This window comes from Artemia franciscana, unplaced genomic scaffold (genome assembly GCF_032884065.1).
Source record: "Artemia franciscana unplaced genomic scaffold, ASM3288406v1 PGA_scaffold_112, whole genome shotgun sequence".
Classification (NCBI taxonomy): Eukaryota; Metazoa; Arthropoda; class Branchiopoda; order Anostraca; family Artemiidae; genus Artemia; species Artemia franciscana.
In genome coordinates, this window is record NW_027062613.1 from 151,107 (window position 1) to 166,212 (window position 15,106).

Below are 15,106 nucleotides of genomic sequence, written 5' to 3' on the forward strand. Positions count from 1 at the left end.
AATAGCATTGACAATGCAACAAACAGTAAAGAGTTCACCCCTTTCAGCTGTGGTAACCTGACCAACCTGCTTGGTACCAGTTTGTGCTATCACCTTGGGGCTGTCAAGTACAGTTGTGACCCCCGTTTCGTCACAGTTCCAAATGCTTTCTCCTGTGAATTTGTATTTGTGCAGGACAGCCTCCAAGTTGTCAAGGAATCTGTCAACATTAGCACGATTGAAGCTCGAGCTGCGAGCTAAGCTAGTTTTCTCTGGCTTTCTGAGAGACAAATCATCTTGCCTTATCATAAAACCCTTCATCAAGTCTGGCCCAGCCATCTTTGCTTCTTCCCAGTTTTGAGGAACTTTCTTATCTAGCCTTTTTGTATAATCATATGCAAACTTTCGTCTTTGCATCAGGGTCATACCATAATGGACTTTCGAACAATGTTTCAAATAAACAGCAAGCTGGCCCTCTTCATTGGCCGTGAAAACTTTTGCAGTTGACAGTCTCTCTTTTCTTGTCAGAAGAAAAGCACTATTGAATGTGCCACCACTAGACGTTCCAGAATTAGAGGCCCCAGCTTGAATAGGCACTAGTATGCCCCCTTGCTCTTCCTCGCGTAGTTCTTTGCTCGGCGAACGTTGTCGATAAGGGTTGATTTTGTATTCCGAAAGCTTTTGCAGTACTACGAATTGAAGCTTTGTCCATCAAAACTTTGGAAACAGCAATGTTCATAGCCTCATCTGACACACCCTTGGGGCGTTTTGGAACTCTGTTGCGAACCATAACCAATGATCTGCAAGAAACAATGAAATTAAGACTTACCGAATTTGGCAGTGTAAAAATGATCTACAGTAAAAGAGAAGACACAAACGAACTTATTTCCGGCGTAATAAGTTCGTGGAACTTAATAGCACGACCAAACAAGCGTCAAAGAAAATGCACTGTGGCCCGAGGGCGTCATTTACAGGCTTCATTTCTTTTGGACACACTCGCTGATGCAGCGGAATATCACTGTCCTTCTCTCGTTCTGAAAGTAACAAACTCTTTTGGTACACCTTACTTTAGTTCTATGCTGGGAGCATCAATTTTTACCACAATTGAATTGTAGAGAGACCTATCTTTAACTTAAAACTGGTAAGGTTACGTTATTCATCAGGTTGGGGTGCCTCCGGTCAGCGAACGAAGGTGTCCTGTTGTGGACTGACCGAAGGTGCCCCAGCCACCATTTTGTCAAACTTATTTTCTGACACGAAAACAGAGAAAGATTTCTCCTTAGAAATACCACTATCTTCTATTCCTATCATTTCTATGTGTATACAAATTTAATCATCGAAATCCATGCCAAACAGAAGGGGAAGGCTAGGTTCAAACAGAAGTAGAGAAACTTACTTTTCGCAAAAAAAATGCGACGAAACTCTCTCCAGCTAAACTGGCTGAAGCTATCTGAGGTAAATTTTCTTCGGACATCCGCCTTGGATAAACACCTCCCCAGTGCCATCTAGCATAAAAATACGTAAACTCAAAATGAGTTATTGGTGGTGACCGGAGGCACCCCGTGACCGAAGGCGCCCCGGTCTCCCCTATATATGTATATATATATATATATATATATATATATATATATATATATATATATATATATATATATATATATATATATATATATATATAAATATATATATATATATATATATATATATATATATATATATATATAATCAGAATAAAATTTTTATTCATTTGATGTGTCTATCAATATTAAAGCTCGGTTTTTTAAAGTTTCGGTTAATATTCAACCGGGTAACTCTTTATCTGTGAATTGTTACTACGAATTTATTATTCACGAATAATAACTAAAGTATAAGTTTTTAGAGTTCCAATAATAAAGTTGACCAAGTCATAAAGGAGATTTTGAAAAGAAGAACCTGAGTGAGAGTGACTAGAATTGAATGTCACAATTTTGATTACATATGTGTAATCTCAGTTGACATTTACAAGATAAATTTTATTTGAGAACTTTAATTAAATATTCTATTGGTCGTCGTAAAACCAAGTTATAAAGCTACAGCCTATTTACATGTAGGTCCAATTCAAGCTATGTGAGAGTGAGAGAGGGGGAGAGAGAAAGAGAGAGAGAGAGAAAGAGAGAGAGAGAGAGAGCGAGAGAGACAGAGACAGAGAAAGAGAGGTTTTTTCAAACAACAGTCTTACCTCAAATGGCTAATTTGATGTTTTGATACAAAATATGCTATTATGCACTTTTATATATTGATCAAACAGTTCATGATAACGATTGTAGTAAGGCGTGACCCGGCTCAAGAGTAACAAAAGCTGTAAAAGATGGAAGTTTAATACCAATAGTTACATCAAAAGAATCGAAATTCAATGCTTTTAAATATATGTATTTCATCAAGATTAGTCCTACCCATCAAAAGTTACAAGCCTAAGAAAATTTGCCTTATTTTAGGAAATTGGGAGAAACACCCCCTAAAAGTCGTACAATCTTAAATCAGAGAATCCTACTGTAAAAGTTCCAAGTTCCTATCTACAAAAATATCGAACTTCACATTTTTGCCAGAAGACAAATCACGGATGCGTATTTATTTGTTTTTTTATTTTGTTTTTTGCTTTTTTTTCCCAGGGTTGATCGTGTCAACTTAGTGGTCCTAAAATGTTTTAACGGAAATTAAAAGTTCTAATGCCCCTTTTAAGTGACTCAAAAAATTGGAGGGCACCTAGGCCCCCTCCCACGCCCTCATTTCCAAAGTCACCGGATCGAAATTCTGAGATATTCATTTTATTCACCATAATCAAAAAAACCTATTAACCATGTCCTTGGGGATGACTTACCCCCTGCTGTTCCCATGGCAGGGGCTGCAAGTTACAAACTTTGACCTGTGTTTAAATATAGTAATGGTAACTGAATGTACGGACAATTTCAGGGGGATCTTTTAGATTTGGGGAGAGTTGAGGGGGGGGGTCACGTTGGAGGATTTTTCCATGGAGGAACTTCTCATGGGGAAGAGATTTCAATAAAGGTGCGCAGGGTTTTCTAGCATTATTTAAAAAGAAAAACAATGAAAAAATAAATATGAAAAGCTCTATCTACTGATAGTAAGGAGCAGCATTATAACTTAAAACGAACAGAAATTGTTACGCATATGAAGGGTTTACCTTCTCGTAATACCTCGCTCTTTACGCTAAATTACTTTTAGTAATTTCAACTATTTATTCTAGGGCCTTTGTGGTTCAGGGGTGATTCTTAAGGACTTGGGACAAAATTTCAGCTTTAGTATAAAGAGCGAGGCATCGACGAGTGGTGAACCCCCTCATACACACAATAAAGTTATACGAATATAGAAGTTCGTTACGTAGCTTAGTTCGTAAATTGTGTATGTTTTTTACGAATGAAAACTCGTAAAAAATTTAAGTTACCTTTTTAAGTAATCAAAAAATTGAAAGGCAGCTAGGCCACTTCCCTCGCTCCTTTTGTTTCAAAATTTTCCAATTCAACTAAGGGAAAATTAAAATGCAAATTTCGTTCTAGTTTTCTTTGTGCGGAGATCCAAAGTGAAAACATGCATTAATTCAAAAGATCCAGAAATTAAATAAAAAAAAGTTTTTTAAATTAAAGTAAGGAGTGACATTAAAACTTAAAACGAACAGAAATTACTCTGTATATGAAAGGGTTGTTTTCTCCTCAATGCCCCAATCTTTTTGCTAAAGTCTTGGAAATGTTCAGACATTTTCATGGGGATTTGTTGGGCTTGGGTGGAGAGTTGTAGGGGGGGGGATGTATGTGGGAGGATCTTTCAATGGAAAAATTTCTCATGGGGGAAAAGATTTTCAACGAAGGGGGCACAAGATTTTCCAGTATTATTTAAAACACAATGAAAAAATAAGTTGTGAGTGAGGAACAGCATTAAAACTAGAAACGAAGATAAATTATTACACATATGAGGAGTTTACCTCCTCGTAATACCTTGCTCTTTACGCTAAAGTATTTTTAGTAATTTCAACTTTTATTCTACGGCCCTTGTTGTCTAGGGGTCGTTCTTAAGAACTTGGGACAAAATTTAAGCTTGGTTTAAAGAGCGAGGTTAATTCGTAGACTATGTATATTTTCTACAAATGGAAACTAATGGAACAAATTAAAATTCCTTTATAAGTAATCAATAAATTGGAGGGCAACTAGGCCTCCTCCCTTGCTCCTTTTTTCTCAAAATTTTTAAATTAGACTAAGAGAAAGCCATTTAGCCAAAAAACAAAAATTAAACGGCCTCTGCAAAGGACCATTTTCAACGTTTAAGAGAATCTGCCAGATTGCGAACCTTGCGTTCAACTTCATTCCTACTTGAGGATTGGTGCTCCACAGCATTCACACAGCATTCTTACGGGACTCTGATTAATGGGTAATTCTTTCGCACTGGGTCAGCTTAAAGTGTGTTTTTGGGCTAAAAAACCTCTTCCTACCTAATTTATCTACTATGGGTTGCTTCCCTGTACTAGAATATTAATTTTAGCTATGAACATATAATGAATCGGAGGTAATTGGCTTGGGACCGACTGCACAGGATTTCGATTCTTGTTGATACAAGAGTGTCACTGAGTGCCGAAAGCCATGTTGAGGCCAAGATTAGCCTGAGATTCCACAAAGGACTGGGCAGAATTGGTCCCAGTGACTTCTTACTTTCTTGGTTCTAAGACGCCTCAAGTGCTTCGGTGTAGACATGAAAAGATGTGTTTATCTCCTTCCAGGACTGATATCCGGGACCAATTCTTTTCCTGAGGCTAAAACAATTTCAATGATTTAAAGAACTTAAAAATTAGAACTTTTAATGTTACGACGTTAAAAAATGAATATCGTATCGACATTTTGACTGACACATTCAGACGAATGGAATTAGTCTTATTAGGAGTTTCAGAAACTCATATCCCAGAGGTAGAAATCATGACATTAGGTAATATATAATTTGTTTACTCAGGGAGGTAAAATGCGGCACATAGACAAGGAGTAAGGCTATTGATGAACAAGGACTATTTCAAGTCTTGTTGAGGGTAGGAAGGTACTAATAATAGAATACTAATTGGATGTCTTATGATTAAAAAGTTCAGGACATCAGTTATAGTAGTATGTGCAACTTTTGAACCAATTAAAGGATATACTAGTGACTTAGATGAATTTTCATTACAGTTACAGGAGAAAATAGATAGGGTGCCAGATAGAATCTGGAAAGCAGAAGAAATAATTTTAGAAAAAAATTGGTGAAGTTGCTGGTGGTGTCTTAGGAAAAACTTTGAGACTGCAGCTATATATATTTTATATTAGGAATGTTTGTGAAAAAGCCTTATGCTTAATAGAGAAGAGAAAGAGCTTTTACAAGAATTATCTGAGTGATTGATTATATGAAAACGAAATAAATTTATAGCAATTGGAGACAGCATTAAAATTCGAAATAGGGAGGTGTGAAGTGGATGCCATGAATAAAATTGCCGAAGATGTGGAAGTTGCGGCTATATGCGATAATAGTAAAATATTGTATTGCAATGTTAATAAAGTCATAGAGAACAGTCAATCTCGATTTCTTCCAGAAAAATAGGAACATAGCCACAAGAGTGATAAAAAATATTTAACTAGAGATAGGTGGAACATTTTTAAAATATTCTAACCGATATATAGTTGCAAGAAATATATCGAAAACAAGAAAAAGTTTTTTGACACCTTAGATATGAAAGAAGATTTGTTTTGAACCATCATTTGAGAAACTAATTGGGTTCAACATCTTCCCCAAAGCCTAGAACAATGGTTGTAATATTTGCCCAGAGGGCTTATTTGGTTTCTATGAAAGAGGCAGGTCGTATAGATTTCAGAAGGGACTTAAATTGTTAGAAATTAGAAGTTCTAGCTCCCTTTTTTCAGAGGCAAGGCTATAACGTTGCTAATAGTAGAGGCAAGGCAATACATGAAATATAAATTTCATATCATCTCGATATATCAGAAAGAAAGTGCTGACCAGTATTCTTTATTTCCTTGGCTAAAACTGAGAGAAATTTTCTTGAATTTAGTATTTGTACCGTCTGAACTTATTTTATTTGATCATTTTATATTATATATCCACTCCTTACACTGGTTTTCGGTATGAAATCAGACTAAAAAGAAACCTCAGACTAGACCTTAAAGCAAGTAAAATTCATAACGAGAAGATTAGAAATTAGCTGTATTAGCATTTGCAACTATTTCAAAAATTTGACTTGACAGAACGGTAAAAATAGACTATAAAAATTAAATGAAGTTAGAATATTGCTTAGACAGTCGCAGTGATTTATCAAATTTATTGTGTATTATTTAGGAAATACATTACAACTCTTTGGTTGAAGTTAACTTTAAAAGGTAGATAATAGGCAAAGCATTTTATCATTGATTGAAAAAACTTTAATGAATAAATACAAGAAAATGGTCTGCTTAGGTGTTTTATTTCTCTTGGGACAGATATCATTAATTTTTCAAATAGTCAAAATAAAAAAAGTGAAGATTTTTGTCGAGCACATTTAAGTCCTAGAAGTGATATTTAAAAGGAAAAACAGAGTCAAATATAAGGTTAGAAAAAGCAGTCAAAATTGCTTCAATCAGAATCTTAGGAACACAAATTTAAAAAGTTTTGAAAGCAATAGTTTCTCTTTTGCAAGCACCAGTGCATCAAAAAGATTTGATGACAGGAATAGTTGAAACACACACAATTGAGAAAAGATACAAATTTGGCGTGAGGAGGAATTTGTGAAAAGTCAAAATTATATAAGGATATTCGAAGTTTTCAAATAATTTTACCAACCTGAAGATAATGGGATTCTTATTACTACCGTTTAAGCGTCCCTAAAGTAAATGGAAACCTGGCATTGTCACTGATATGAGGTTTTAATAATTGCCTCCTTACTGGTGGGGATAAATCTAACTATTAAGTGAAGTAATATTTTTAGTTGGTTGTTTTTTTTTTTGTCTAAAAACTATTTTCTTAAACAAAACCTGTCTTCTACAGAATCTATTATTATTCTATCTTTGTCAAAAAGTGTCTTTAACAGTATTTGCACAAGATCTTTTAGATGCCACCTGCCTCGAAACTTTCTCTGAAAAACGGAAGTTTTAAAGGCCTTTTTGCCAGTTCTTTTAATTACCACGGGCAAAATTATCTTCCCAGGAGAGAAATATTTTTTAGTAGCATTTGAGCTAGAATACTTGATTTAAATAAGACGAAAATCTATAAAATCAAAAAATCTAACTAAAATAATTTAACCAATGTCCACAAATTTATTAGAAAATCCAAAGAAAAAAAATTCAAAGTGTGCTTTATTAGGTTCAAGAAAGTATATATATTCCGAAAGTTAAGCTGTTTTCCCTGATTTATGAAAGTTTGTAAATATAGACATAAGTGAAATATAATTTGACTCCAGAATAGTATAAATTTGGTATATATAACTGATACAACTGTCAAACTTACATAACAAAATTCCAGATATTCTCAAACAAGACTTAGGGCCAAACTTAAAATTTAGGGAATGAATATATGTCACGGCGACCGATGCTGAGCAAGCTAATAGCACAGCCAAAAACCCTACTTAGGAGACAGTTCCACTCTAAATGAGTAAGAACTATTACTTTTGCCACGAAATTTAGTTATGAGTCTCCTTTTTATTTCTTCTTTCGTCACCACTGGAGTCATAAGATATCAAAGGAAAATGCTTAAGGATTCTCTTGTTTGGATAATCTTTTATATTGAGTCTTTTTAAGTATTGAAATAATATAATTAAAAAAATGTCTTTTTTGTTGAAATAGTGCATCTAAGAGAAATTTGGTGAAAAAATGGTCTTTATTTCAACAGAGCAGTGAAGAAAAATCCAAAACAAAATATACAAAAATCCAAATATTTTTGCCCCACGTCCTGAGCCTATCTGAATGGAAAAAAGCAAAAAAAGAAAAGAGCAAAATTTTTTTTAAATAGCCCAAAAAAATTACGCATTAATGCACAAAAAGAAAAAAAAAATATTTAAAGTGCTGTTTTGTTTTGCTCACTGCTTTGCTGGAATAAAAAAAATTCGCTTAATTTTTCACAAATATAAAAGCGTATGGTCAAAGGAAATATTTAAGAAAGTACATTTTCGAAAACAAAATAACAGCATTAAGCTTATACTCTTATATTTAATTGAATCTGCTTCTTCACTTGTTTGGATTCCTTCTTTGCTAGGATAATCTAACCCAGTAAATTTTCTTATGTATCACCTTATAAATATGATTCAGTGTTAACAGAATGGCTTGAAAATCATCTAAGTCTCAAAATAATTAATATTTATCAAAAAAAACTTTTTCTGGAATGAAAGTTAATAAATACTTTTGTTACAAATAATAACGCTAACCTCAAACTAAAATTGTTTTCAGTGATTTTTCTAGTTTAAAATACTCCCACATAGCTATTTTACAAAAAAACCTTACAATTTTTAATTTACAAAAATTAGCTATTGGGTTTCAGCTTTAGTTAAAACTGTTTTCAAAATTCTATACCAATTGAGATTTCACCAGCTGTTTTATTTTTTCTAGCTCTATAGATGTGTCATACATAGCATGTAGAGCAGTTTCTATCACACGTTTATCCTTTTGGTCCTCTTTTCTTTCGTAGATAAAGAGCAAGTTTTTTCATTTGACATTAAAGAACACTATGAAAACTCAAAACAAAAGAAATTATTCCTTGTGTGAAGACGTTGCTCTTCTGCAAACCTTTCTTATAGGCTTTTTTCACTTTTCCATATAGCTTTCTCTTTAAGCAAAAATTGACTGTTTTTCCCAAAGAATTAAGAATAAATTTTAATTTTAATTTTAAAGAATGAATCCAAAGACAGGTTAGGTTACCACTTTTTTAAAAGTGGTGAAAACCTTAGCATAAAACAAGGTATTTAGGAGAAGGTAAAATTTTCATAAAAGGAATAATTTCTGTTCGTTTTAATTTTTGATGCTGCTCCTTATTTTCGATTAAATTAGTTATTTGTTTTTATATTTACCTCTGACTGTTTTTCCGATAATTCTGGTACATCTGGCTCAAATCCCATGAAAAAGTCCTTCCCGAATCAGTTCTTTCCTCGTCAAATATAAAATATCTAGGTCAAATTCCCTCCGGACATTTCCATCTTTAATGAAAGTTCTCACGCCTCTGGAATTTTTTTTCCATATGATTCAGCCTAAAACAATTTCCTTATGCTACATTTATTTGTGAAAGCCTTTGATTTCTATTGGTTTTTATCATTCTAGAATTCCTTCCGTCCATGGGAATTTTTCTCAGAGATGAAAACCTACTAGAATTATCTCCAGAATATATTCCTGGAGTGATTCCATATGCAAAAGTTAGTGGGCAAAGAAGAAGGCGAGACAGAGAAAAGGGATTTTATACAGGAGTTTTGCCAAATTCCACTAATGTAAGACTTCCCCTGAAAAGTCCCAGAAATTCCCCACCCCTCTCACCAAGCACAGCTCTCCCATTGGACACCCACAAGAAACCTAAATCCCCCCCATGAATTTTGTCGGTATAGCCAGGGAGCATGTTATCCCTAAGGTCAGAGTTATTTTACTTCTGAGCCTTTTGAATAAATGCTCTCTAGATCTTCTATTATCATTACTTCGATACGATCCTCCCTGGGTGAAATATAGTTATAATTTTGATTGTTTTACTACGTTGGAAATAATGGCCTCTACCCATTTTCCTCTTTTTTGTATTTTAATCCTTTTTTTTATTTTGTTATCTCTGTCTGAAGATCAATATCTATATGATCGGAGTTGCCTCCTTCTTATTACATCGATCTTCAACAAAAGTTTTCTGGAACTTCTGATAAAGCTTCTGCTTGTTCTAATTAAACGATGCTTGTGTTTCAGAACTTGATCTTAGGGAGTAAGGACAATAATTCAAATTTTAGTTCAAAAAGCAGAATATTAGGATAGGAGCGACCTCTTCATTCACAGAATAATATATGAATGAAGATAATAATAATATTCACATAAAAATATAAGAATAATATCCTCATTATAGTTTTAATGTTGCTCTTTACTTTCGATTGAAATAAACAAATTTTTATTGTTTAACTTCTGATCTTTTTGTTAATAGTTCTTTAGATTCAGGTCCCCATACAAAGAAAGATCATCAAAACAATTCATAATCGCTGAAAATATTACCCGGTCATTACCATAAGCATCTCCAATTGTAAAATCGAGACAGTAAAGAGATAAAGTAAGGAAGAAAAATTGTATAGAAAATCTGGCAAAAGCCTCCAGTGTCAAGTTTCTCCAAAAAATCAAAGCCATAGCCCATTCCCATTGAGATTCCTGCTGTCAAAAGTCTCCGTGAAAAAAAAACTTTTGACATGAATTCACTATTTTTCTATAAGAAGTAAAAGTTATATTTCAAAATTTGTATTTTGAATTTTTTCCTTGATTATTTACATTTTGGATTTGTGTATATATTAACTGAGAAAACTAAGTTTTTTTCTATTGGAAGTAAGAACCAAAATTAAGCTAAAACGAACAGAAACTATTACGTATATGAGGGGGGTTACCTCCTCCTCAACACCTCGTTCTTTACACTAGTGTTTTTAGTACTTTTGAAAAAAGCTTCTTATTGTTCCAATAAAACAAACCTTATGTTTCAGAAGTTGTTCTTGAAGAAGTAGAACAAAATTCAATCTTTAGCGTAAAGAGCAAGGTGTTGAGGTTTTCATCTTCTAATTTTTTTTTTTATATTCACTTCAATATTTGCTGAAAATTTTACCTTTATATTCTTAGCCATTACTGTGATATGAAATATACAACTTTTTGACAGTTTTGAAGCACTTAATTTCCTTCTAATTGTTTCAACATCTCTCTTACCATATTCAGTAAGTTTCACCTTGAAAGCTTTCGATTTTTCGAACACCCAGGATGAAACCTGCCCCCTTTCCTATAGTTAAACCTATGCGTAAGCAATGAACGGTTTGCATAATTTGCATGAAGCAATTGCCTCAGATACTTTTGAGACATATCTGCCCAGGAGGCATAATGATTCGAAACTTTGAAAATCTTGAAGAAAATCAACACAAAAATTTAGGTCAGTTGTCATTGGTGATTAAAGGGAGGAGGGTATCCTAAAAACACTTTATAGGAGACAAGTTGCCTTAAAGTCACTTTTGACTTTAAAAAAAGTATTAATATTTCAATTTGTAATGCAATAAATCCACACTGAAAATCACAAGGCTATTTCTTCTAAAGAAAAAGGACTAGCAAAAAAATTAACTAAGGACATATCACTAAGACTTAGGCAGCCTTTTCTAAATGCTTATTAAACAAATTTCTTATAAATTTAGTATTAATATTCCCTATTTATTTAGGCCCATTTGGGCTTTCTAGCAGTCGCAAGACGTGTGTGATTTATAGTAATTTTATTTAATGAATTATTTGTGAACTTGAGCTTGAACTTCATTTAGAAATCCTAAACTTTTTTTTGCAGTTATCCACCCTGGAGTCGGTCACAGACCTAAAAATCTTAGAACGAAAAAAAACACTGTTGAAATGGATCTTTCAGGAATCATTGAAGTTCAGTGTGTTCCAATCTATTCAGTACTTCTAGCTGTGAATATGACTAAAATTGACTTATTTGTATTGGATGTAGAGGGCGTTGAATTAGATATTTAGAAACAATTCCTTTTGAAAAAGTTGATATAGCTGTGTTTCTGATAGAAGTAGCTGGAAAGCCAAAGCAGGGAATAAAAAGAATGCATTCATTTTTGCAATCAAATGGATATACTTTTTATGACACATTTAGGGGTGGAATCCACCCTGGTGATGATGTATTCATAAGTAAAAAATATTTAAAAAGCATAGATGACTTTCAAAAATTACAAAAAACTAATCTCAAAGATCATATTAAGATTCCAACAGGACAAAAGTATGAAGATATTTCTAAATGTGATATTGATTTACTTATGACAGAATTTTTGGCTGTCTGGGGTTGATACTACTTTTTTTAATTTTAATTTATACAGACCAAAATCGCATTTAAAGTATTTAGTAAATAAAAATATATGACGTAATAAAAATTTTAAAAAGCTTCTATTATTGGTGACTTTCGACTGAGTGAATATTTGAACCAAATTGAGTATGTGTTTTTTCTGATTTATCCTGATCATTTTTCTGTTTATATAGACAATTAAAACAATGAAAATATACTGTACATTTTAAAAAAACGAAAATTGTTGTCTTATTTTCATTTCATAAACATTCTTGCCATCATAGCTGCAGATATTTTCTTCTGATTTTTCACAAATATGCAATTCTGGAGCTATGTTTAACGATGTTTATCACTTGTGATACATATGCTTTCTTAACACAGTATTCTAGTGATCACCATGATTGCGAACAGCCAACATTTTCTCCCCTTTTCATCTTTTCATCTATGGTTTGTCTATTATAAGTCTGTTAGACTTCCAAAACTACTTGCTTTAAATCTACTAACCATGAAATAAGCTTAGCTGGAAATAAAATAAGGAATTGGATGAACAAGATTTGAACCAAAAGATTAAAATTTAGTTTTACTAGTGTTTACACTTGCATTTCTATGATTTTATCAGTAATACATCTATTAAATATTGCGGTCACATAAAATTAAAAATCAAATTGTAGTGCTTTCAATTTCTTTCTATTTAATTTGGACGTTACTTAACAAGTGATCTTTATTGTGTTTTTTAGTCCATATACAACACAATTTGCCATATACTAGGTCCCTGGGAACCCTAAAATGATGAAACTGATGTGCAAATAGATTCCATGGAAATATGCTTCATACCAGGATATTTAAGTTTAAAGTCTATGATGCAAGTGCTGGGTCGAAGTTAATGAACAATATAACTGACAAAAGTAAAGTGAAACAAATTGGTCCCTTTTGACAAAAGTGAAGTGAAACAAATCGGTCCCTTTTCAATTCCGTTACCAGAAGAGTTATCACTGAGCCATCACCCATATCAAAGCCCTGTAGAATCTTTAAATAGGATGGATCTATCAAAATATTTATCTGATTAAAAATAACATGGCCTTTTCAGTAAATAAGATCTTATATTAAAAATTAGAAATTTGAACTCCTTGTATTGCAAAATTAGAATTGGTATAGCTGTAATGCAGAATTTGTCTACTAAGTAAAATTTTACCGTTTTCAAGTGGTCAGAGGGAGTTAATGGTTAGATTAAGAATTATAATCCGTTTTGGAACTCAAGAAAATTGGAGAGGTGGAAACATGAACAGTTTATTCCCAATAGCTGAATGATCATTCTCCATAATGAATGTAAAAAAATTCAATCTTGTATTTAATAACACTATTGTAAGGGAAACTGAATTTCTTTAAACTCTCTAAAGGTTCAAATGTAGTTTTCACCCTACTGAACAAAAAATATTTTGTTTAATTTTATCTCAAACTCATTTAAAATAAATTTTTTCGAAATTGTTTAAAAAAAATAAACACCTATATTCAAACCAAAATATAAGCCACACAGAAGTTATGTTATAATTTAGGGGGTAGCCTTATTCTTATTTGTGGTAATATATCTTTTTCTATATTTTGGCCTGACTTTGTGTTTTAATGTGTGTTCTTCTCAACTTTCATTTGTGAGTCTCTGGTAATTTCTGTTTTCTTATATACATGTTATTTTGCAATTTCTTTTGGAATATTTAATTTTAATGTAGCTCTATACCACTCTTAGAATTATATTTCAGACGCAAATGTTTGTGTTTTCATTTAAAATAAAGAATTAAATCTCAAGGAGAGTTGTTAACAGTTCTTCTTCATTTTATAAACTATATGAGTGTCAAATAAAAATTCTGAAAACTCCTAGATACAATTAGTGTGTGTGTCCTTTGTAGATTCTTCGAAGTTAGTATTTTTTTCAAAAATAAGAATTCAGCCTGAAAAGTGACATGTTTAGTCTGATGGTTTTGTTTGGTATATCTGAAAGAAATTCGCCTATTTAAGTGGAAAAAGTGCCATCTCAAACATGTTTCTTTCAGTCCACTAGAAAATACAACCAGATAAGAATTTTGCTTTTGGACCATTAGTAATAAATGCAAAGTGTTCCGAGCAGGGTGCCTTCAAGGTAAAGTCCCTCTTTCTATTTTTATGAAACCTAACCAAGCCTATTTATCTTTTCAACCCCAAGGAAAAGGTAGAACCGTTTTTTTTTTTGCAATAGTTGAAAGTTAATATGCAATAGTTGAACTGTGTGACAGAAAATGCCCCCTTAATAATTGATAATAATTAATAAGCATGATTTACAATATATAAGAGTTCTGTATTTTAGTTATTGCAAGTATTTATTATATCCGCCATGTTCTTATAGAAACCGGAAGATTATTAGATTTTTTTTGCAAATGATATTATTTTTGTTTATAAAATATTATATCCTAGATGAGGGGCTGAGACCGGTTAACGCTTGGGTCCTTACAACCCTTTGATTAGGCTTTATTGATTGTATTGTATGGGTTAAATTGTTGTTTTTTTTTTCCTTAGCATATTTACTCCCCTTAAATTGTCAAAAAAAGTGGGTAACAAATAAGTTATTACTGCTATTACTAACTATAGAGTAAACGACACCTTTTTTGATATAGGTTTTTGATTATCTTTAAAGATTTGCTAAATGGGACCGCTTCAGTACAACTTACTGTGCATTAGACTATAAACGCTGAACAAATTTAAGATATTTTTTCATAGCTTAATACTAGTGTATAAAATTAAAAAAAAAAAACACTTGGGACTTTCTTCGAAACTGGAACACTCCGAAAGCACATTTGTCTGGCCAGAGATCTATGGCATTTCCTTATGATTTCCTTTTACTAAACAATATCAATTGATTGGATGCACAATTTTGCTCAAGTAGGTTGAACGCGTATGTATTTATTGATCTTTGAGGCTTCCAGCACGCGCTTTAATACACACTTAATTCAAGCTAAAAACTAATATTTTTATCGTCGATATTGTTTCAGCAACTTACTTCTTTAAACAAGTGCATCTAAAGTCGAGATTTTGAAAGCATAAGCAAAGGCTTTTGAACTCATAACTGCAGCTCTTGACT

The 15,106-nt window shown here is 32.6% G+C and overlaps 1 protein-coding gene across 2 annotated transcripts in view; it reads left to right on the forward strand.

The window, feature by feature from the left end:
* LOC136041154 (uncharacterized) overlaps positions 1–13,867 on the forward strand; it is a 54,775-nt gene extending 40,908 nt beyond the window's left edge. For both annotated transcript variants that reach the window (XM_065725685.1, XM_065725686.1), the window contains one exon: positions 11,500–13,867. In XM_065725685.1, the coding sequence (XP_065581757.1) occupies positions 11,500–11,684 (185 nt within the window). In that variant the 3' untranslated portion in view covers positions 11,685–13,867. The remainder of the gene's footprint in view (positions 1–11,499) is intronic.
* Positions 13,868–15,106: the final 1,239 nt, after the last annotated feature.